The 23,725-nt window shown below is 39.5% G+C and overlaps 1 protein-coding gene across 1 annotated transcript in view; it reads right to left on the bottom strand.

Moving 5' to 3' along the window:
* LOC128653841 (multidrug and toxin extrusion protein 2) overlaps positions 1-23,725 on the bottom strand; it is a 236,275-nt gene that overhangs the window by 92,926 nt on the left and 119,624 nt on the right. The window contains exons 13-14 of the mRNA XM_053707375.1: positions 14,704-14,773; positions 703-835 (exon numbers count right to left, since the gene is read on the bottom strand). Of these exons, the coding sequence (XP_053563350.1) occupies positions 703-835; positions 14,704-14,773 (203 nt within the window). The remainder of the gene's footprint in view (positions 1-702; positions 836-14,703; positions 14,774-23,725) is intronic.

Raw genomic sequence — 23,725 nt, 5'->3', positions numbered from 1 at the left:
GCTGATATTTAGGGTGCTCTGAGTTCTAAAAAGGACCCTAGCACTCCAATGAGTGTTATCACACTGGTATAATTATCAGTTATTTGTAGAGCGCCAAAAGATTCCACAGTGCTGGTAGGCTCCTTGGTGCAGAGAAATGACTCTGAAATGTTCAAGTGATATGAAGCCATCCAGGAAGATTTATCAGGTGGGCATTTGCTGACATAGGAAAGAAGGTGAGAGATATGGGATTTGGCTTATAAATCCACTGGAGCTGAACAATGACCAAGAAAATAGAAGTACATTGAGAAGAGCAGTGGTAATAAGATGTGAGGAAGAAACAGGCAGGGGCAGTGCAAAGGAAGTATACAGTAAGTGACTAGTTATAGAGATACAATTTGCACCAAGAAAGGGCTATTTCTGATATGGCAAGTCAACTATGGTTTTGCAGGAGAATGTGAACATTTTTTAAAGACATATCTTATAGGCACAGCAGTAGTAAGGTTATTTATGAGTGATGTTAATGACCATAATGTATAATGGAATCAAAATGACAAAAGATACAATTAAAAGTTAAAGTTACACGTGATAGCCTTTCCAGTAAACTTGTGACTAAAGTAAGTAGAAAAATTGCTAAATATATACTACAAATTTACTTAGCATTATGTAAATTTCACAACATGAAACAAAATATTATTTAAGAAACACTCATTTGTATCATACCTAATACACCAAGTTTGACTGCAAACATCAGTGATATTCCTATGGGGAAACCAATGACGTAGTATCCTATAGCATTCATAATGGCTCCAATCTTTTGTTTTCCTGCTCCTCTTAATATTCCACCACAAGTGCACTAGGGAAAAGAAAAATATTTAGAACGGGAGCCCTTCAGCAGCAGTGAAGACCCTAAGTTATATACTGGACAGCAACGGAAACTATGTGAAGGAACTAGAGAGCTGTTATCTAGGTTGGATTTTTGCATGTTTGATGGACACTAGAACAGACTAACTCTACTCAGCACAATCCGGATCTTATTGTCTACAGCTTTCCATGGGGAACTTCCTTCTTCCTGTTTTCCTGGACTGCTGCCTCAAAATTGTGGTCATATAAAAATCATACTAGATACAGTCAGGAGGATATGAGCTTATACTACTTTTTGATCTGATCTTTCAATTCTCGATCTCCTTGTCCCTGCATCCCTTAAGCAAGAGGTCTTTATAAGAGTACACTCAATATTTATTATGATCTGTCGGTCTGATTTATAGCACAACCCATCAACCACGCTTGCTTCTACCCAACTTTCACTTATACATCCAGACAACTCAGCTTCTATTGCCCTTACTCCATATTAGCTTATTTTTGACTTAAAAACATTATTCATGAAACTGCAGATTCTTAATGTTTTTATTGGTTATCTAATATTTAGTATGCACTGTACTTCTGTAACATTGCATTATTACACATTTCAGTAAAACAGTTATGTTGCTATTGCGTTAGATGTCTCAGTAGAACCTGTTATAAATGATTATGCTCCCCAATATAGGTTAGCTCCTAATATATTAGTACATAGTTATTATACATGAGAGTATAGGCTCATAGAATGATTATGGTTTTTGAAATGTAAGAAGAAGACATTCTGGGTAATATGCACATCATTTTACCCTGCTATTATATTTATTTTTTATTGCAAATGTGAAAATGTGTTTGATTTCCCTGCAGGATATTAATATAGTTGAAAAAAGTGTTTAGTACCGCTGTCTCTTATGGGACATAGTTCTCTCTTGTGACTCCTGGTTAACGGTTTACAAGTTAAGAGAATATTATGAGTTGTGTAATAATTGTTTTCTTCATGCCCTTCTACTAGTGATCTCTAATTTATTAACACCCCTCATAATTGTATTACTATGTTTTTAATGATTAACCCCTAGAGTGCCAAACAGCAGGTTATTTTACATAATCTACAGACTAAAGGGGACATATTGCATGCTTGTTTTGGTAGATAAGAGGTAGTGCAGCCATAAAAAAAAAAAAAAAAAAAAAAAATCGGCCTTGTATTACAAGTGTCAGTAAGGCCTTCAACTTACATTTACCCCTTATTCATACAATCATTCTTACTGTGTGATTAATAATAATTACCTTCCCTTAAAGATGTTATGGTACTGCCAGTGTCTGCAACCAATTATTCATTACAAATACAATGTAAGGCCATGTCAGCTTAGTAGCTAAGCCTTCTATATGACTTAAAGGGACATGAAACCCAAACATTTTATATCATGATTCATATAGAGCATACAATTTAAAAAAAACTCTCTATACAGTGGGTATAAAAAGTCTATACACCCCTGTTAAAATGTCAGGTTTCTGTGATGTAAAAAAATGAGACAAAGATAAATAATTTCAGAACTTTTTCTACCCTTAATGTGAGCTATAAACTGTACAACTCAATTGAAAAACAAACTGAAATCTTTTAGTTGGAGGGAAGTAAAAATAAAAAAAATAAAATATGGTTGCATTAGTCAGCACACCCTTAAACTAATACTTTTTTTAAAGCACCTTTAAATTTGATTACAGCACTCAGTCTTTTTGAGTATGAGTTTTTCAGCATGGCACATCTTGACTTGGCAAGATTTGCTCACTCTTCTTTGCAAAAACACTCCAAATGGGTCGGATTGTGAGGGCATCTCCTGTGCACAGCCCTCTTCAGATCACCCCACAGATTTTCAATTGGATTCAGGTATGGGCTCTGGCTGGGCCATTCCAAAACTTTAATCTTCTTCTGGTGAAGCCATTCCTTTCTCGATTTGGATGTTCTTGATTTGAACCGTTCATAATTTCCTCTACCTAGACTAAGGCCCCGTTGCAGCTGAAGAAAAACAGCCCCAAAGCATGATGCTGCCACCACCATGCTTTACTGTGGGTATGGTGTTCTTTTGGTGATGTGCAGTGTTGTTTTTGCGCCAAACATATCTTTTGGAATTCTGGCCAAAAAGTTTAACCTTGGTTTCATCAGACCATAACACTTTTTCCTACATGCTTTTGGGAGACTTCAAATGTGTTTTAGCAAAATTTAGCCGGGCTTAGATGTTTTTCTTCATAAGAAAAGGCTTCCGTCTTGCCACTCTACCCCATAGCCCAGACATATAAAGAATATGTGCGATTGTTGTCACATGTACCACACAGCCAGTACTTACCAGATATCCCTGCAGCTCCTTTAATGTTGCTGTAGGCCTCTTGGTAGCCTCCCAGACCAGTTTTCTTCTTGTCTTTTCATACATTTTGGAGGGATGTCCAGTTCTTGGTAATGTCACTGTTGCGCCATATTTTCTCCACTTGATGATTACTATCTTCACTGTGTTCAATGTCATATCTAATGCCTTGGAAATTCTTTTGTACCCTTCTCCTGACTGATAACTTTTAACAATGAGATCCCTCTGATGTTTTGTAAGCTCCATGGCTTCTTCTGTAGGATGCAACTAAGAGAATGTCAGGAAAGACCTACTAGAACAGCTGAACTTTATTTGGGGTTAATCAGAGGCACTTTAAATGAAAGCAGGTGTGTACCGACTCCTATTTAACATGATTTTTAATGTGATCACTTAATTCTGAACAAAGCTACATCCCCAGTTATAAGAGGGTGTGCACACTTATGCAACCACATTATTTTAGTTTTTTTGTTTATTTCCCTCCACCTAAAAGATTTCAGTTTGTTTTTTATTGAGTTGTACAATTTATGTGTCACATTTTTTTACATCACAAAAACGTGACATTTTAACAGGGGTGTGTAGATTTTTTATATCCACTGTATACACACACACACACACTGATTGTCATTGGCTCCCCCATGTGCTCAGTTAGAAACCAGTAGTGCATTACTGCTCCTTCAACAAATGATACCAAGAGAATTAAACAAATTATATAATAGAAGCAAATTAGAAAGTTGTTTAAAATTGTATTCTCTATCATGAAATAATTTTTGTTGGGTTTCATGTCCCTTTAACTAACATTCGGCTAGATTACGAGTTTTGCTGTAAGAGCTGCTCGGTGCTAACTTGCAAGTTATTGTCACCGCTCACCTCCCTATAGCGCTGCTATTACAGGTGTTAGCAGGCAATAAAGTGAGCATAGAGCAAAATTTAGCTCCATACCGCACTCCAATACCAGCTCTGCTTTGAGCTGGTTTTACGTGCTCATGCACGATTTCCCCATAGACATCAATGGGGAGAGCCGGCTAAAAAAAAAAAAGCCTAACACCTGCAATAAAGGAGCGTAAAGCTCTGTAACGCTGCTCCATTGATTCCTATGGGGAAAGAAAATTTATGTTTACACCTAACACCCTAACATAAACCCTGAGTCTAAGCACCCCTAATCTGCCGCCCACGACATCGCCGCCACCTACATTACACTTATTAACCCCTACTATGCCGTCCCCGCCACCGCCGCCACCTACAGTACACTTATTAACCCCTAATCTGCTGCCCCTAACATCGCCGCCACCTACCTACATTTATTAACCCCTAATCTGCCGCCCCCAACGTCGCTGCCACCTATATTACAGTTATTAACCCCTAACGTAACCCTAACCCTAACACCACTAAGTTAAATATAATGAAAATAAATCTAAATAAAAATACTATCATTAACTAAATTATTCCTATTTAAAACTAAATACTTACCTATAAAATAATAGTTATATTGTAGCTATCTTAGGTTTTATTTTTGTTTCACAGGCAAGTTTGTATTTATTTTAACTAGGTAGAATAGTTAGTAAATAGTTATTAACTATTTACTAGTTACCTAGCAAAAATATACTATTTTACCTGTAAAATAAAACCTAACCTGAGTTACACTAACACCTAACCTTACACTACGATTAACTAAATTTTAAAAAAAAAACACTAATTACACCTAATCTAATACCCCTATCAAAATAAAAAAGCCCCCCCCCCCCCAAATAAAAAAAAACCCTAGCCTAAACTAAACTGCCAATAGCCCTTAAAAAGGGCCTTTTGCTGGGCATTGCCCCAAAGAAATCAGCTCTTTTACCTGTTAAAAAAAAAAAAAATACAAACAACCCCCCAACAGTAAAACCCACCACCCACACAACCAAACCCACCAATTAAAAACCTATCAAAAAAACCTAAGCTTCCCATTGCCCTGAAAAGGGCATTTGGATGGGCATTGCCCTTAAAAGGGCATTTAGTTCGTTCAGCCCAAACCTTAATCTAACAATAAACCCACCCAATAAAGCCTTAAAAAAAAAAAAAAAAACACTCTAACCCCCGAAGATCCACTTTTTGAAGACCGGACATCCACCCTCAACAAAGCGACAGAAGTCTTCATCCAAGCGACAAGAAGTCCTCAACGAAGCCAGGAGAAGTGTAAGGTTAGGTGTTAGTGTAACTCAGGTTAGGTTTTATTTTACAGGTAAATTTGTATTTATTTTAGCTAGGTAGCTAGTAAATTGTTAATAACTATTTATTTACTATTCTACCTAGTTAAAATAAATACAAACTTACCTGTGAAATAAAAATAAAACCTAAGCTAGCTACAAAGAAACTATTAGTTATATTGTAGCTAGCTTAGGTTTTATTTCACAGGTAAGTATTTAGATTTAAATAGGTATTATTTAGTTATTAATAGTAGGTTTTATTTAGATTTATTTTAATTACATTAAAGTTAGGGGGTTTTAGGGTTAGACTTAGGGTTAGGTATAGGGGTTAATAACTTTAGTATAGTCGCAGCGATTTTGGGGGCACCAGATTAGGGGTTAATATCAGTAATGTAGGTTGTGGCGATGTTAAGGACAGCAGATTAGGGGTTAATAATATTTAACTAGTGTTTGCAATGCAGGAGTACAGCAGTTTAGAGGTTAATATGTTTATTATAGTGTTGGCAATGTAAAGAGCGGTAGATTAGGGGTTAATAATTTTATTTTAGTTTTTGCAATGCGGGAAGGCTTTGGTTTATTGGTTAACCCCTTAACGACCAACGACGTATGGGGTACGTCCTGCAAAAAAATGCAGTTAATGACCAAGGACGTACCCCGTACGTCGTTGGTCTTTGAAAGCAGTGGAAGCGATCCTGATCACTTACAACTGCTTTCATGTTATAGCAGTGATGCCTCAATATTGAGGCATCCTGCTATAACATTTTTTAGCCGTCCGATGCAGAGAGCGCCACCCTGTGGCCCTCTCTGCATCGGCCATCAATGGCTATGTTCGTTGGTGGGTGGGAGCTGATCCAGGGAGGCGGGTGGGTGGCCATCGGTGGGAAGGGGGGCGGGATCGAGTGCGCGTGTGCGCGCGCGTGCACGTGAGCGGGTGCGCGGGTGCGCGCGCGGGAATGGGAACCCTACACTATGGAACAACAGGTAAGGTGTTACTTGGTGGGAGAGAGGGTGGGAACATTATACATTTTAACGATCTGGGAGGGTGGGAGGTTGGGGGTTGAGGGGGGGCAGCTACACTACAGAAAATAGTAGTTTTAAAATAATAAAATAAAAGATTTGATAAAAAACATTTGATTTCAAACTGGGTACTGGCAGACAGCTGCCAGTACCCAATATGGCGCATAATAAGGCAGAGAGGGGGGTTAGAGAGCTGTTTGGGGGGGGATCAGGGAGGTTGGGGGCTAAGGGGGGATCCTACAGAGCAGAATTATTATTATTTTTTTTTTTTTAAATCCCCAAAAACCTCTTATTTTAGTACTGGCAGACTTACTGCCAGTACTGAAGATGGCGGGGACAATTGTGTGGTGGGGGAGGGAAGAGAGCTGTTTGGGAGGGATCAGGGGGTGTGATGTGTCATGTGGGAGGTTGATACCTACACTAAAGCTAAAATTAACCCTACAAGCTCCCTACAAGCTCCCTAATTAACCCCTTCAATGCTGGGCATTATACACGTGTGGTGCGCAACGGCATTTAGCTGCCTTCTAATTACCAAAAAGCAAAGCCAAAGCCATATATGTCTGCTATTTCTGAACAAAGGGGATCCCAGAGAAGCTTTTACAACAATTTATGCCATAATTGCACAAGCTGTTTGTAAATAATTTCAGTGAGAAACCTAAAATTGTGAAAAATGTAACGCTTTTTTTTATTTGTTTGCATTTGGCGGTGAAATGGTGGCATGAAATATACCAAAATGGACCTAGATCAATACTTTGGGTTGTCTACTACATTATACTAAAGCTAAAATTAACCCTACAAGCTCCCTAATTAACCCCTTCAATGCTGGGCATAATACACGTGTGGTGCGCAGTGGCATTTAGCGGCCTTCTAAATACCAAAAAGCAATGCCAAAGCCATATATGTCTGCTATTTCTGAACAAAGGGGATCCCAGAGAAGCATTTACAACCATTTATGCCATAATTGCACAAGTTGTTTGTAAATAATTTCAGTGAGAAACCGAAAGTTTGTGAAACAATTTGTGAAAAAGTGAACAATTTTTTTTATTTGATCGCATTTGGTAGTGAGATGGTTGCATGAAATATACTAAAATGGGCCTAGATCAATACTTTGGGATGTCTTCTAAAAAAAAATATATACATGTCAATGGATATTCAGGTATTCCTGAAAGATATCAGTGTCCCAATGTAACTAGCGCTAATTTTGAAAAAAAGTGGTTTGGAAATAGCAAAGTGCTACTTGTATTTATTTCCCTATAACTTGCAAAAAAAAAACAAAGAACATGTAAACATTGGGTATTTCTAAACTCAGGACAAAATTTAGAAACTATTTAGCATGGGTGTTTTTTGGTGGTTGTAGATGTGTAACAGATTTTGGGGTTCAAAGTTAGAAAAAGTGTGTTTTTTTTCCATTTTTTCCTAATATTTTATAATTTTTTTATAGTAAATTATAAGATATGATGAAAATAATGGTATCTTTAGAAAGTCCATTTAATGGCGAGAAAAACGGTATATAATATGTGTGGGTACAGTAAATGAGTAAGAGGAAAATTACAGCTAAACACAAACACTGCAGAAATGTAAAAATAGCCTTGGTCCCAAACGGACAGAAAATGGAAAAGTGCTGTGGTCCTTAAGGGGTTAATAGGTAGTTTATGGGTGTTAGTGTACTTTTTAGCACTTTAGTTATGAGTTTTATGTTACGGCGTTGTAACATAAAACCCATAACTACTGACTTTCAGTTTACGGTATGGATCTTGAAGGTATAGGCTGTACCACTCACTTTTTGGCCTCCCAGGCAAACTCGTATACCGGCGCAAAGGAAGTCCCATTGAAAAAGGACTTTTGGAAAGCTGCGGTAGTTACGTTGCGGCCAAAAAAAGTGTGCGGTACAGATATACCTGCAAAACTCGTAATACCAGCGGTAGTGAAAGAGAGCCATAACGATGCTTTTTCACGGCAAAACTCGTAATCTAGCCGATTGTCTTCTTTATACACAGTTGGACATTTATTCAATACCAGGAAAGATGCGACCCTTTATTGCAAAGATATAAATATGCAGATTTTAGACCTTTTAAAACAAATATTTTTAGCCACACACACAAAATTTACCTTGTGAAAAGAAAAAAAGAAAAAGAAGACCTAAATAAATATCCGGCACAGGCGTTTGTGCTTTAGAATAATAGGGGAAATATTGTTTGGGGGGGGGGGGGGAATGGAAAAAGACTTCTGGGGTTTCATAAAAACATAATTTATGCTTACCTGATAAATTTATTTCTCTTGTAGTGTATCCAGTCCACGGATCATCCATTACTTATGGGATATTAACTCCTCCCCAACAGGAAGTGCAAGAGGATTCACCCAGCAGAGCTGCTATATAGCTCCTCCCCTAACTGCCATTACCAGTCATTCGACCGAAAACATGCAGAGAAAGGAAAACCATAGGGTGCAGTGGTGACTGTAGTTTAATGGAAAAATTACCTGCCTTAAAGTGACAGGGCGGGCCGTGGACTGGATACACTACAAGAGAAATAAATTTATCAGGTAAGCATAAATTATGTTTTCTCTTGTTAAGTGTATCCAGTTCACGGATCATCCATTACTTATGGGATACCAATACCAAAGCTAAAGTACACGGATGACGGGAGGGACAGGCAGGCTCTTTATACGGAAGGAACCACTGCCTGAAGAACCTTTCTCCCAAAAACAGCCTCCGAAGAAGCAAAAGTGTCAAATTTGTAAAATTTGGAAAAAGTATGAAGAGAAGACCAAGTTGCAGCCTTGCAAATCTGTTCAACAGAAGCCTCATTCTTAAAGGCCCAAGTGGAAGCCACAGCTCTAGTAGAATGTGCTGTAATTCTTTCAGGAGGCTGCTGTCCAGCAGTCTCATAGGCTAACCGTATTATGTTACGAAGCCAAAAGGAGAGAGAGGTAGCCGAAGCTTTTTGACCTCTCCTCTGACCAGAATAAACGACAAACAGGGAAGACGTTTGTCGAAAATCCTTAGTTGCCTGTAGATAAAATTTCAGGGCACGGACTACATCTAGATTGTGTAGCAGACGTTCCTTTTTCGAAGAAGGATTAGGGCACAAAGATGTAACCACAATCTCTTGATTGATATTCCTGTTAGTGACCACCTTAGGTAGGAACCCAGGTTTAGTACGCAGAACTACCTTGTCTGAATGAAAAATCAGATAAGGAGAATCACAATGTAAGGCAGATAACTCAGAGACTCTTCGAGCCGAGGAAATCGCCATTAAAAACAGAACTTTCCAAGATAACAACTTGATATCAATGGAATGAAGGGGTTCAAACGGAACCCCCTGTAAAACATTAAGAACTAAGTTCAAACTCCATGGTGGAGCAACAGTTTTAAACACAGGCTTGATCCTAGCTAAAGCCTGACAAAAAGCTTGAACGTCCGGAACTTCTGACAGACGTTTGTGTAAAAGAATGGACAGAGCTGAAATCTGTCCCTTTAAGGAACTAGCGGATAAACCCTTTTCTAAACCTTCTTGTAGAAAAGACAATATCCTCGGAATCCTAACCTTACTCCATGAGTAACTCTTGGATTCGCACCAATATAAGTATTTGCGCCATATCTTATGGTAAATCTTTCTGGTAACAGGCTTCCTAGCCTGTATTAAGGTATCAATAACTGACTCAGAAAAACCACGTTTTGATAAAATCAAGCGTTCAATTTCCAAGCAGTCAGCTTCAGAGAAATTAGATTTTGATGTTTGAAGGGACCCTGGATCAGAAGGTCCTGTTTCAGAGGTAGCGACCAAGGTGGACAGGATGACATGTCCACTAGATCTGCATACCAAGTCCTGCGTGGCCATGCAGGCGCTATTAGAATCACTGATGCTCTCTCCTGTTTGATTCTGGCAATCAATCGAGGAAGCATCGGGAAGGGTGGAAACACATAAGCCATCCCGAAGGTCCAAGGTGCTGTCAAAGCATCTATCAGAACCGCTCCCGGATCCCTGGATCTGGACCCGTAACGAGGAAGCTTGGCGTTCTGTCAAGACGCCATGAGATCTATCTCTGGTTTGCCCCAACGTCGAAGTATTTGGGCAAAGACCTCCGGATGAAGTTCCCACTCCCCCGGATGAAAAGTCTGACGACTTAAGAAATCCGCCTCCCAGTTCTCCACTCCCGGGATGTGGATTGCTGACAGGTGGCAAGAGTGAGACTCTGCCCAGCGAATTATCTTTGATACTTCCATCATTGCTAGGGAGCTTCTTGTCCCTCCCTGATGGTTGATGTAAGCTACAGTCGTGATGTTGTCCGACTGAAACCTGATGAACCCCCGAGTTGTTAACTGGGGCCAAGCCAGAAGGGCATTGAGAACTGCTCTCAATTCCAATGTTTATTGGTAGGAGACTCTCCTCCTGATTCCATTGTCCCTGAGCCTTCAGAGAATTCCAGACAGCGCCCCAACCTAGTAGGCTGGCGTCTGTTGTTACAATTGTCCAGTCCGGCCTGCTGAATGGCGTCCCTCTGGACAGATGTGGCCGAGAAAGCCACCATAGAAGAGAATTTCTGGTCTCTTGATCCAGATTCAGAGTAGGGGACAAGTCTGAGTAATCCCCATTCCACTGACTTAGCATGCACAATTGCAGCGGTCTGAGATGTAGGCGTGCAAAGGGTACTATGTCCATTGCTGCTACCATTAAGCCGATCACCTCCATGCATTGAGCTACTGATGGGTGTTGAATGGAATGAAGGACACGGCATGCATTTTGAAGCTTTGTTAACCTGTCTTCTGTCAGGTAAATCTTCATTTCTACAGAATCTATAAGAGTCCCCAAGAAGGGAACTCTTGTGAGTGGAAAGAGAGAACTCTTCTTTTCGTTCACCTTCCATCCATGCGACCTTAGAAATGCCACTACTAACTCTGTATGAGACTTGGCAGTTTGAAAGCTTGAAGCTTGTATCAGAATGTCGTCTAGGTACGGAGCTACCGCAATTCCTCGCGGTCTTAGTACCGCCAGAAGAGCACCCAGAACCTTTGTGAAGATTCTCGGAGCCGTAGCCAATCCGAATGGAAGAGCTACAAACTGGTAATGCCTGTCTAGAAAGGCAAACCTTAGATACCGGTAATGATCTTTGTGAATCGGTATGTGAAGGTAAGCATCCTTTAAATCCACTGTGGTCATGTACTGACCCTTTTGGATCATGGGTAAAATTGTCCGAATAGTCTCCATTTTGAACGATGGAACTCTTAGGAATTTGTTTAGGATCTTTAAATCCAGGATTGGCCTGAAAGTTCCCCCTTTTTTGGGAACCACAAACAGATTTGAGTAAAACCCTTGTCCCTGTTCCGACCGTGGAACTGGATGGATTACTCCCATTAATAAAAGCTCTTGTACGCAGCGTAGAAACGCCTCTTTATTTGGTTTGTTGACAACCTTGACAGATGAAATCTCTCTCTTGGGGGAGAGTATTTGAAGTCCAGAAGGTATCCCTGAGATATTATCTCTAGCGCCCAGGGATCCTGGACATCTCTTGCCCAAGCCTGGGCGAAGAGAGAATGTCTGCCCCCCACTAGATCCGTTCCCGGATCGGGGGCCCTCAATTCATGCTGTTTTAGGGGCACCAGCAGGTTTCCTGGCCTGCTTGCCCTTGTTCCAGGACTGGTTAGGTCTCCAGCCTTGTCTGTAGCGAGCAACAGATCCTTCTTGTTTTGGAGCAGAGGAAGTTGATGCTGCTCCTGCTTTGAAATTCCGAAAGGAACGAAAATTAGATTGTCTAGCCTTAGGTTTGGCTCTGTCTTGAGGCAGGGCATGGCCTTTACCTCCTGTAATGTCAGCGATAATTTCTTTCAATCCGGGCCCGAATAAGGTCTGCCCTTTGAAAGGTATATTAAGTAATTTAGACTTAGAAGTAACGTCAGCTGACCAGGATTTTAGCCACAGTGCTCTGCGCGCCTGAATGGCGAATCCGGAATTCTTAGCCGTAAGCTTAGTTAAATGTACTACGGCATCTGAAATAAATGAGTTAGCTAACTTAAGAGCTTTAAGCCTGTGTGTAATCTCATCTAATGGAGCTGATTCAAGTGTCCCTTCCAGAGACTCAAACCAAAATGCTGCTGCAGCCGTGACAGGCGCAATGCATGCAAGGGGTTGCAATATAAAACCTTGTTGAACAAACATTTTCTTAAGGTAACCCTCTAACTTTTTATCCATTGGATCTGAAAAGGCACAGCTATCCTCCACCGGGATAGTGGTACGCTTAGCTAAAGTAGAAACTGCTCCCTCCACCTTAGGGATCGTTTGCCATAAGTCCCGTGTGGTGGTGTCTATTGGAAACATCTTTCTAAATATCGGAGGGGGTGAGAACGGCACACCGGGTCTATCCCACTCCTTAGTAACAATTTCAGTAAGTCTCTTAGGTATAGGAAAAACGTCAGTACTCGACGGTACCGCAAAATATTTATCCAACCTACACATTTTTTCTGGTATTGCAACTGTGTTACAATCATTCAGAGCCGCTAACACCTCCCCTAGTAATACACGGAGGTTTTCCAGCTTAAATTTAAAATTTGAAATATCTGAATCCAATCTGTTTGGATCAGAACCGTCAGCCGCAGAATGAAGCTCTCCGTCCTCATGTTCTGCAAGTTGTGACGCAGTATCTGACATGGCCCTAACATTATCAGCGCACTCTGTTCTCACCCCAGAGTGATCACGCTTACCTCTTAGTTCTGGTAATTTAGCCAAAACTTCAGTCATAACAGTAGCCATATCCTGTAATGTGATTTGTAATGGCCGCCCAGATGTACTCGGCGCCACAATATCACGCACCTCCCAAGCGGGAGATGCAGGTACTGACACGTGAGGCGAGTTAGTCGGCATAACTCTCCCCTCGTTGTTTGGTGAAATGTGTTCAATTTGTACAGATTGACTTTTATTTAAAGTAGCATCAATACAGTTAGTACATAAATTTCTATTGGGCTCCACTTTGGCATTAGCACATATAGCACAGATGTCTTCCTCTGAATCAGACATGTTTAACACACTAGCAAATAAACTAGCAACTTGGAAATACTTTTCAAGTAATTTACTATAATATGAAAACGTACTGTGCCTATAAGAAGCACAGAAAGAGTTATGACAGTTGAAAGTTAATAAACTGAAAGGTTATAGCATCAAATCTTTGTAAAAAACACAATTTTAGCAAAGGCTTGTTCCATTAGCGAAGGATAACTAACCCTGATAGCAGAAAAAAAAGTTACAGAAATAAACGTTTTTTATCACAGTCAACTACAATCTCACAGCTCTGCTGTGAATGATTACCTCCCTCAAAACAAGTTTTGAAGACCCCTGAGTTCTGTAGAGATGAACCGGATCATGCAGGAAATACAATGAGCTTCTGACTGAATTTTTTGACCTCCCCCTCACACACAACAGTTAGAGAGATCAGTAAACTGTCATAAATTAAATAAAACAACTGCCAAGTGGAAAAAATAATGCCCAAAACATTTTATTCACCCAGTACCTCAGAAAATGAAACGATTTTACATGCCAGCAAAAAACGTTTAACATAAATTAAGTGTTATTAAAGAGCCTGTTGCCAGTCCCTGCAAATTAGGCTAAAGTCTTATGCACACAGTATAATTCCAGTGAAGTGCCATTCCCCAGAATACTGAAGTGTAAAATATACATACATGACAGCCTGATACCAGATGCTGCTACTGCATTTAAGGCTGAGTTTACATTATATCGGTATGGCAGAATTTTCTCATCAATTCCATTGTCAGAAAATAATAAGCTGCTACATACCTCTTTGCAGATTAATCTGCCCGCTGTCCCCTGATCTGAAGTTTACCTCTCCTCAGATGGCCGAGAAACAGCAATATGATCTTAACTACGCCGGCTAAAATCATAGTAAAAACTCAGGTAGATTCTTCTTCAAATTCTACCAGAGAAGGAATAACACACTCCGGTGCTATTATAAAATAACAAACTTTTGATTGAAGGTATAAAACTAAATATAATCACCATAGTCCTCTCACACATCCTATCTAGTCGTTGGGTGCAAGAGAATGACTGGTAATGGCAGTTAGGGGAGGAGCTATATAGCAGCTCTGCTGGGTGAATCCTCTTGCACTTCCTGTTGGGGAGGAGTTAATATCCCATAAGTAATGGATGATCCGTGGACTGGATACACTTAACAAGAGAAAGTAGGAATTAGAACGGTCTTGTGTTATTTGCACACAGTCAAGTTTATATAACTTGAATCTAATTCCCAAATATAAATAGTTCCTTTAACATCTGATTTTTGTGAATTCAAATTCCAAAAGTAATACTTACAGCTAAGGCATCGAACATATGAAAGGGAGCAAAGATAAGCATAAGTTGTGCAACCAGGACAATGATCTCTCTGTAAAAATAAAACATATAATAAGGCAAATATACCAGGTTATGTAGTATACTTTATGGTAGATCTATGCATACAATGAGTGGATAGCATGTGGGTGAACTGCATCACGCATCCATAGTGGGAGAAAACAGGTGATATGAGTGGGTCAGCTTATACAGGATACCAAAAAATGCAGTCACAAAAGAAATTAGATCTTAGGCAGAGATACTAAAAACTGAAAGAGAGGGGTTTGATTAAACAAACTGAATAAAATTAAAAAAAAGTTATATGAAACTCAATTTGTTTTCTTTTATGCTTCAGATAGAGCATATAATTGTAAACAACTTTCTACTTCTAGTATCTCATTTGCTTTATTCCCTTGCTATCCTATATTGAAAACAATACCCAAGTAATTGTATCTGAATCATGAAAATAGCAGCTGCTTCTGAAATTCCCTTTAGTGTAATATAAAATGTTTATGTGTATTATACATTGCAGAATTGTTCTCCCATACATATGTTAATAATTGGCCTCAGTAGAAGTGATAAGATAATGCAAATGGATAGTGGTAAGCCTCGTCTATACCAGTAAAAGGCCCAGACTGGCTCCTCTAATTAATGAAAGTAGTGGCTGGAGTTTGGCAATTAAAAAACAAAAAGCAGCAAATGTGGTTCCTCACACTTAGCTAGATGGAACACTACTTATAACACTCAAAATATGGTCCTCAAAGTATCCTTCAAATTTACACATTGCCTTCCCCCCCCCCCCCCAACGTTTACTCCAGGAGTCACAAGTTAATATGAAGTTTATTTAACCGACACTCAGGCAACCTCAATTTGGGTCTGGAAGAGGGGAACTACAAAACTCATACAGATGCAGGGTGCAGAGTAGGCCTGTGCATTTATATAATTTGTTATGATCCGAATGCGGAAGGTGGCGGCTACTCGCAGCATTTGGCTATTTTCGGATCTACATTTATTCTTGTGAGAGTGAAACACAGAAAGATCTGGATTTGTACAGATCTTAGTGTGTTTTACTTTCACAAGAATAAATGTGGCTCATAAAAATAGCCGAATGCCGCAAGCAGCAGCCTTCTTAAGCAACAAAGATAGGCAAGGTGTCCGTACACGGGCACTGGTGTCCATGACTAGCCCTTGCAGTGTCCGCCACAATCTTTTCCTTTGAAATAATAGGAAGAAAAAAAAATATGTAGTTTGAAATAAGTTAGTGGCTTTTCAAGAGACTGCTTGCAATATTGGGTGATAAGTTACGGAATAAATAAAGCCTGAGTGAAATACTGGATGTGTATCTGCATCTGTATAACACCCAGCTCTATACAAAGACACAGTAGTGACACTGGCACATGCGTATAGCCAGACAAGAGCTGGTTATAGGGTCAGTGGTATCTGCTACAGTATAATGACACCAAGCACTATTAATAGACACAGTAGTGACACTGGCACATGCGTATAGCCAGACAAGGGCTGGTTATAGAATCAGTGTTTACTTTGTCATTATATAGTGCTGGGTGTTATTATAATGATGCAGATACCACTGACCTTATAACCAGCCCTTGTCTGGCTATACGCATGTGCCAGTGTCACTGCTGTGTCATTATATAGTGCTGGGTGTTATTATACTGATGCAGATACCACTAATCCTATAACCAGCCCTCCTCTGGCTATACCCATGAGCCAGTGTCACTACTGTGTCATTATATAGTGCTGGGTGTTATTATACTGATGCAGATGTGACACTGGCTCATGGGTATAGCCAGAGGAGGGCTGGTTATAGGATTAGTGGTATCTGCATCAGTATAATAACACCCAGCACTATATAATGACACAGTAGTGACAATGGCACATGGGTATAGCCAGAGGAGGGTTGGTTATAGGATCAGTGGTATCTGCATCAGTATAATAACACCAATCAGTATACAAAGACACAGTAGTGACACTGGCACATGGGTATAGCCAGAGGAGGACTGGTTATAGGTTTACTGGTATCTGCATCAGTATAATAACACCCAGCACTATACAAAGACACAGTAGTAACACTGGCACATGCGTATAGCCAGACAAGGGCTGGTTATAAGGTCAGTGGTATCTGCATCATTATAATAACACCCAGCACTGTATAATGACACAGTAGTGACACTGGCTCATTGGTATAGCCAGAAGTGGACTGGTTATAGGATTACTGGTATCTGCATTAGTATAACATCAAGCACTATAAAATAATGTTTTTAATTTCATATGTACCTTGGTGTACTTTGGAAAATGACCGCCACAGCCTTTGTCTGTGCATATCCCTGCTTCCGCATTTGGATCATAACGAATTATCTGAATGCACAGGCCTAGGGCAGATTAAGTGGAACAAGCCACAAATACAACAATTTTGAAAAACTGATTCTCATGTAAGTTTAAAAGGATAATTTAAAAATAGTAAAACGTCAATTATAATATGAATAATAAAAAAGACAATGCAATAGCATTAAAGGGACATAATACTCATATGCTAAATCACTTGAAACTGATATATCTGTAAAAAGCTGACAGGAAAATATCACCTGACCATCTCTATGTTAAAAAGGAAGATATTTTACCTCACAATCTCCTCAGCTCAGCGGAGTAATTTCTGTGTAATAAGTTATACTCAGCTACTGCCAAGCTGCAGGTAAAAAAAAATAATAAAAAAAATGAATAAATGAACAGCAGCCAATCAGCATCAACAGTGCTGAGGTCATGATCTCTTTTACTGTGATCTCATGAGATTTCATTTAACTCTCATGAGATTTCATAGTAAACTTCCTTTAAACTGAATAGGGAAACATGAGAGTGCACTATGGAAAGAACATGAGAGTGCACGAGGCTCAACCCCTTAGCTGTCCCGGGACAGACATACTGATTTGCTGCTTAGAAGTCCTTTACAATGGAATGTGGCTACTGAGGAACTTTTGAGATAAAATATCTTTCATTTTTACATAGAGATGTTCAGGTGATATTTTCTAGTCAGCTTTTACAGCTATGCTGCATTACTTTCAAGTGTTTCAACATTTGGGTATTATTGCCCTTTAAGTGTGAATTTTAAATGTTTTTTTTTTCTGAAAAATGTCAAAATTTGTTTCATTTTCTTTCCCCCCCTGTATCATGTGACTGTCGTTAGCCAAGCACAAAAACATAATTTATGTAAGAACTTACCTGATAAATTAATTTCTTTCATATTAGCAAGAGTCCATGAGCTAGTGACGTATGGGATATACATTCCTACCAGGAGGGGCAAAGTTTCCCAAACCTCAAAATGCCTATAAATACACCCCTCACCACACCCACAAATCAGTTTAACGAATAGCCAAGAAGTGGGGTGATAAGAAAAAAAGTGCGAAAGCATAAAAAATAAGGAATTGGAATAATTGTGCTTTATACGAAAAAATCATAACCACCACAAAAAGGGTGGGCCTCATGGACTCTTGCTAATATGAAAGAAATGAATTTATCAGGTAAGTTCTTACATAAATGATGTTTTCTTTCATGTAATTAGCAAGAGTCCATGAGCTAGTGACGTATGGGATAATGACTACCCAAGATGTGGATCTTTCCACGCAAGAGTCACTAGAGAGGGAGGGATAAAATAAAGACAGCCAATTCCTGCTGAAAATAATCCACACCCAAAACAAAGTTAATGAAAACATAAGCAGAAGATTCAAACTGAAACCGCTGCCTGAAGTACTTTTCTACCAAAAACTGCTTCAGAAGAAGAAAACACATCAAAATGGTAGAATTTAGTAAAAGTATGCAAAGAGGACCAAGTTGCTGCTTTGCAAATCTGATCAACCGAAGCTTCATTCCTAAACGCCCAGGAAGTAGAAACTGACCTAGTAGAATGAGCTGTAATCCTTTGAGGCGGAGTTTTACCCGACTCAACATAGGCAAGATGAATTAAAGATTTCAACCAAGATGCCAAAGAAATGGCAGAAGCTTTCTGGCCTTTTCTAGAACCGGAAAAGATAACAAATAGACTAGAAGTCTTTCGGAAAGACTTAGTAGCTTCAACATAATATTTCAAAGCTCTAACAACATCCAAAGAATGCAACAATTTCTCCTTAGAATTCTTAGGATTGGGACATAATGAAGGAACCACAATTTCTCTACTAATGTTGTTGGAATTCACAACCTTAGGTAAAAATTCAAAAGAAGTTGACAACACTGCCTTATCCTGATGAAAAATCAGAAAAGGAGACTCACAAGAAAGAGCAGATAATTCAGAGACTCTTCTGGCAGAAGAGATCGGCAAAAGGAACAAAACTTTCCAAGAAAGTAATTTAATGTCCAATGAATGCATGGGTTCAAAAGGAGGAGCTTGAAGAGCCCCCAGAACCAAATTCAAACTCCAAGGAGGAGAAATTGACTTAATGACAGGTTTTATACGAACCAAAGCTTGTACAAAACAATGAATATCAGGAATATTAGCAATCTTTCTGTGAAAAAGAACAGAAAGAACAGAGATTTGTCCTTTCAAGGAACTTGCGGACAAACCTTTATCTAAACCATCCTGAAGAAACTGTAAAATTCTCGGAATTCTAAAAGAATGCCAGGAAAAATGATGAGAAAGACACCAAGAAATATAAGTCTTCCAGACTCTATAATATATCTCTCTAGATACAGATTTACGAGCCTGTAACATAGTATTAATCACAGAGTCAGAGAAACCTCTTTGACCAAGAATCAAGCGTTCAATCTCCATACCTTTAAATTTAAGGATTTGAGATCCTGATGGAAAAAAGGACCTTGCGACAGAAGGTCTGGTCTTAACGGAAGAGTCCACGGTTGGCAAGAGGCCATCCGGACAAGATCTGCATACCAAAACCTGTGAGGCCATGCTGGAGCTACCAGCAGGACAAACGAGCATTCCTTCAGAATCTTGGAGATTACTCTTGGAAGAAGAACTAGAGGCGGAAAGATATAGGCAGGATGATACTTCCAAGGAAGTGATAATGCATCCACTGCCTCCGCCTGAGGATCCCAGGATCTGGACAGATACCTGGGAAGTTTCTTGTTTAGATGAGAAGCCATCAGATCTATTTCTGGAAGTTCCCACATTTGAACAATCTGAAGAAATACCTCTGGGTGAAGAGACCATTCGCCCGGATGCAACGTTTGGCGACTGAGATAATCCGCTTCCCAATTGTCTATACCTGGGATATGAACCGCAGAGATTAGACAGGAGCTGGATTCCGCCCAAACCAGAATTAGAGATACTTCTTTCATAGCCAGAGGACTGTGAGTCCCCCCCCTGATGATTGATGTATGCCACAGTTGTGACATTGTCTGTCTGAAAACAAATGAACGATTCTCTCTTCAGAAGAGGCCAAGACTGAAGAGCTCTGAAAATTGCACGGAGTTCCAAAATATTGATCGGTAATCTCACCTCCTGAGATTCCCAAACCCCTTGTGCCGTCAGAGACCCCCACACAGCTCCCCAACCTGTAAGACTTGCATCTGTTGAAATTACAGTCCAGGTCGGAAGAACAAAAGAAGCCCCCTGAAATAAACGATGGTGATCTGTCCACCACGTTAGAGAGTGTCGTACAATCGGTTTTAAAGATATTAATTGAGATATCTTTGTGTAATCCCTGCACCATTGGTTCAGCATACAGAGCTGAAGAGGTCGCATGTGAAAACGAGCAAAGGGGATCGCGTCCGATGCAGCAGTCATAAGACCTAAAATTTCCATGCAAAAGGCTACCGAAGGGAATGATTGTGACTGAAGGTTTCGACAAGCTGAAATCAATTTTAGACGTCTCTTGTCTGTCAAAGACAGAGTCATGGACACTGAATCTATCTGGAAACCCAAAAAGGTTACCCTTGTCTGAGGAATCAATGAACTTTTTAGTGAATTGATCCTCCAACCATGATCTTGAAGAAACAACACAAGTCGATTCGTATGAGATTCTGCTAAATGTGAAGACTGAGCAAGTACCAAGATATCGTCCAAATAAGGAAAAACCACAATACCCTGTTCTCTGATTACAGACAGAAGGGCACCGAGAACCTTTGTAAAAATTCTTGGAGCTGTTGCTAGGCCAAACGGCAGAGCCACAAACTGGTAATGCTTGTCCAGGAAAGAGAATCTCAGAAACTGATAGTGAGCTGGATGAATCGGAATATGCAGATATGCATCCTGTAAATCTATTGTAGACATATAATGCCCTTGCTGAACAAAAGGCAGGATAGTCCTTATAGTTACCATTTTGAATGTTTGTATCCTTACATAACGATTCAATATTTTTAGATCCAGAACTGGTCTGAAGGAATTCTCCTTCTTTGGTACAATGAAGAGATTCGAATAAAACCCCAGCCCCTGTTCCAGAACTGGAACTGGCATAATTACTCCAGCCAACTCTAGATCTGAAACACATTTCAGAAATGCTTGAGCTTTCGCTGGGTTTACTGGGACACGGGAAAGAAAAAATCTCTTTGCAGGAGGTCTTATCTTGAAACCAATTCTGTACCCTTCTGAAACAATGTTCTGAATCCAAAGATTGTGAACAGAATCGATCCAAATTTCTTTGAAAAAAACGTAGTCTGCCCCCTACCAGCTGAGCTGGAATGAGGGCTGCACCTTCATGTGGACTTAGAAGCTGGCTTTGCTTTTCTAGAAGGCTTGGATTTATTCAAGACTGGAGATGGTTTCCAAACTGAAACTGCTCCTGAGGATGAAGGATCAGGCTTTTGTTCTTTGTTGAAACGAAAGGAACGAAAACGATTATTAGCCCTGTTTTTACCCGTAGATTTTTTATCCTGAGGTAAAAAAGTTCCTTTCCCACCAGTAACAGTTGAGATAATAGAATCCAACTGAGAACCAAATAATTTATTACCCTGGAAAGAAAGGGAAAGTAGAGTCGATTTAGAAGACATATCAGCATTCCAAGTTTTAAGCCATAAAGCTCTTCTAGCTAAAATAGCTAGAGACATAAACCTGACATCAACTCTGATAATATCAAAAATGGCATCACAGATAAAATTATTAGCATGCTGAAGAAGAATAATAATATCATGAGAATCCCGATGTGTTACTTGTTGCGCTAAAGTTTCCAACCAAAAAGTTGAAGCTGCAGCAACATCAGCCAAAGATATAGCAGGTCTAAGAAGATTACCTGAACACAGATAAGCTTTTCTTAGAAAGGATTCAATTTTCCTATCTAGAGGATCTTTAAACGAAGTACCATCTGACGTAGGAATAGTAGTACGTTTAGCAAGGGTAGAAATAGCCCCATCAACTTTAGGGATTTTGTCCCAAAACTCTAATCTTTCGGATGGCACAGGATATAATTGCTTAAAACGTTTAGAAGGAGTAAATGAATTACCCAAATTATTCCATTCTCTGGAAATTACTTCAGAAATAGCACCTGGAACAGGAAAAACTTCTGGAATAACTACAGGGGATTTAAAGACCTTGTCTAAACGTTTAGATTTAGTATCAAGAGGACCAGAATCCTCAATTTCTAATGCAATTAGGACTTCTTTAAGTAAAGAACGAATAAATTCCATTTTAAATAAATATGAAGATTTATCAGCATCAACCTCTGAGACAGAGTCCTCTGAACCAGAAGAATCATTAGAATCAGAATGATGATGTTCATTTAAAAATTCATCTGGATAAAGAGAAGTTTTAAAAGATTTTTTATATTTACTAGAAGGAGGAATAACAGACATAGCCTTCTTAATGGGTTCAGAAACAAAATCTCTTATGTTATCAGGAACACTCTGAACATTAGATGTTGAGGGAACTGCAACAGGTAATGGTACTTTACTAAAGGAAATACTTTCTGCATTAACAAGTTTGTCATGACATTTAATACAAACAACAGCTGGAGGAACAACTACCAAAAGTTTACAGCAGATACACTTAGCTTTGGTAGTTCCAGCACCAGGCAGCGATTTTCCTGAAGTTTCTTCTGACTCAGATGCAACGTGAGACATCTTGCAATATGTAAGAGAAAAAACAACATATAAAGCAAAATTGATCAAATTCCTTAAATGACAGTTTCAGGAATGGGAAAAAATGCCAAAGAACAAGCTTCTAGCAACCAGAAGCAATGAAAAATGAGACTTAAATAATGTGGAGACAAAAGCGACGCCCAAATTTCTTTAGCGCCAAATAAGACGCCCACATTATTTGGCGCCTAAATGCTTTTGGCGCCAAAAATGACGCCACATCCGGAACGCCGACATTTTTGGCGCAAAAGAACGTAAAAAAATATGACGCAACTTCCGGCGACACGTATGACGCCGGAAACGGAAAATATTTTTTGCGCCAAAAAAGTCCGCGCCGAGAATGACGCAATAAAATGAAGCATTTTCAGCCCCTGCGAGCCTAACAGCCCACAGGGAAAAAGTCAAATTTTAAGGTAAGAAAAAATGATTGATTCAAATGCATTATCCCAAATATGAAACTGACTGTCTGAAAAAAGGAATGTTGAACATCCTGAGTCAAGGCAAATAAATGTTTGAATACATATATTTAGAACTTTATAAAAAAGTGCCCAACCATAGCTTTAGAGTGTCACAGAAAATAAGACTTACTTACCCCAGGACACTCATCTACATGTTTGTAGAAAGCCAAACCAGTACTGAAACGAAAATCAGCAGAGGTAATGGTAAATATATAAGAGTATATCGTCGATCTGAAAAGGGAGGTAAGAGATGAATCTCTACGACCGAAAACAGAGAACCTATGAAATAGACCCCGTAGAAGGAGATCATTGCATTCAAATAGGCAATACTCTCCTCACATCCCTCTGACATTCACTGCACGCTGAGAGGAAAACCGGGCTCCAACCTGCTGCGGAGCGCATATCAACGTAGAATCTAGCACAAACTTACTTCACCACCTCCATAGGAGGCAAAGTTTGTAAAACTGATTTGTGGGTGTGGTGAGGGGTGTATTTATAGGCATTTTGAGGTTTGGGAA

Source organism: Bombina bombina, chromosome 3, assembly GCF_027579735.1.
Source record: "Bombina bombina isolate aBomBom1 chromosome 3, aBomBom1.pri, whole genome shotgun sequence".
Lineage (NCBI taxonomy): Eukaryota > Metazoa > Chordata > Amphibia > Anura > Bombinatoridae > Bombina > Bombina bombina.
The sequence above is the reverse complement of the archived record's forward strand: the minus strand, read 5'-3'. Positions and strand labels throughout refer to the sequence as shown.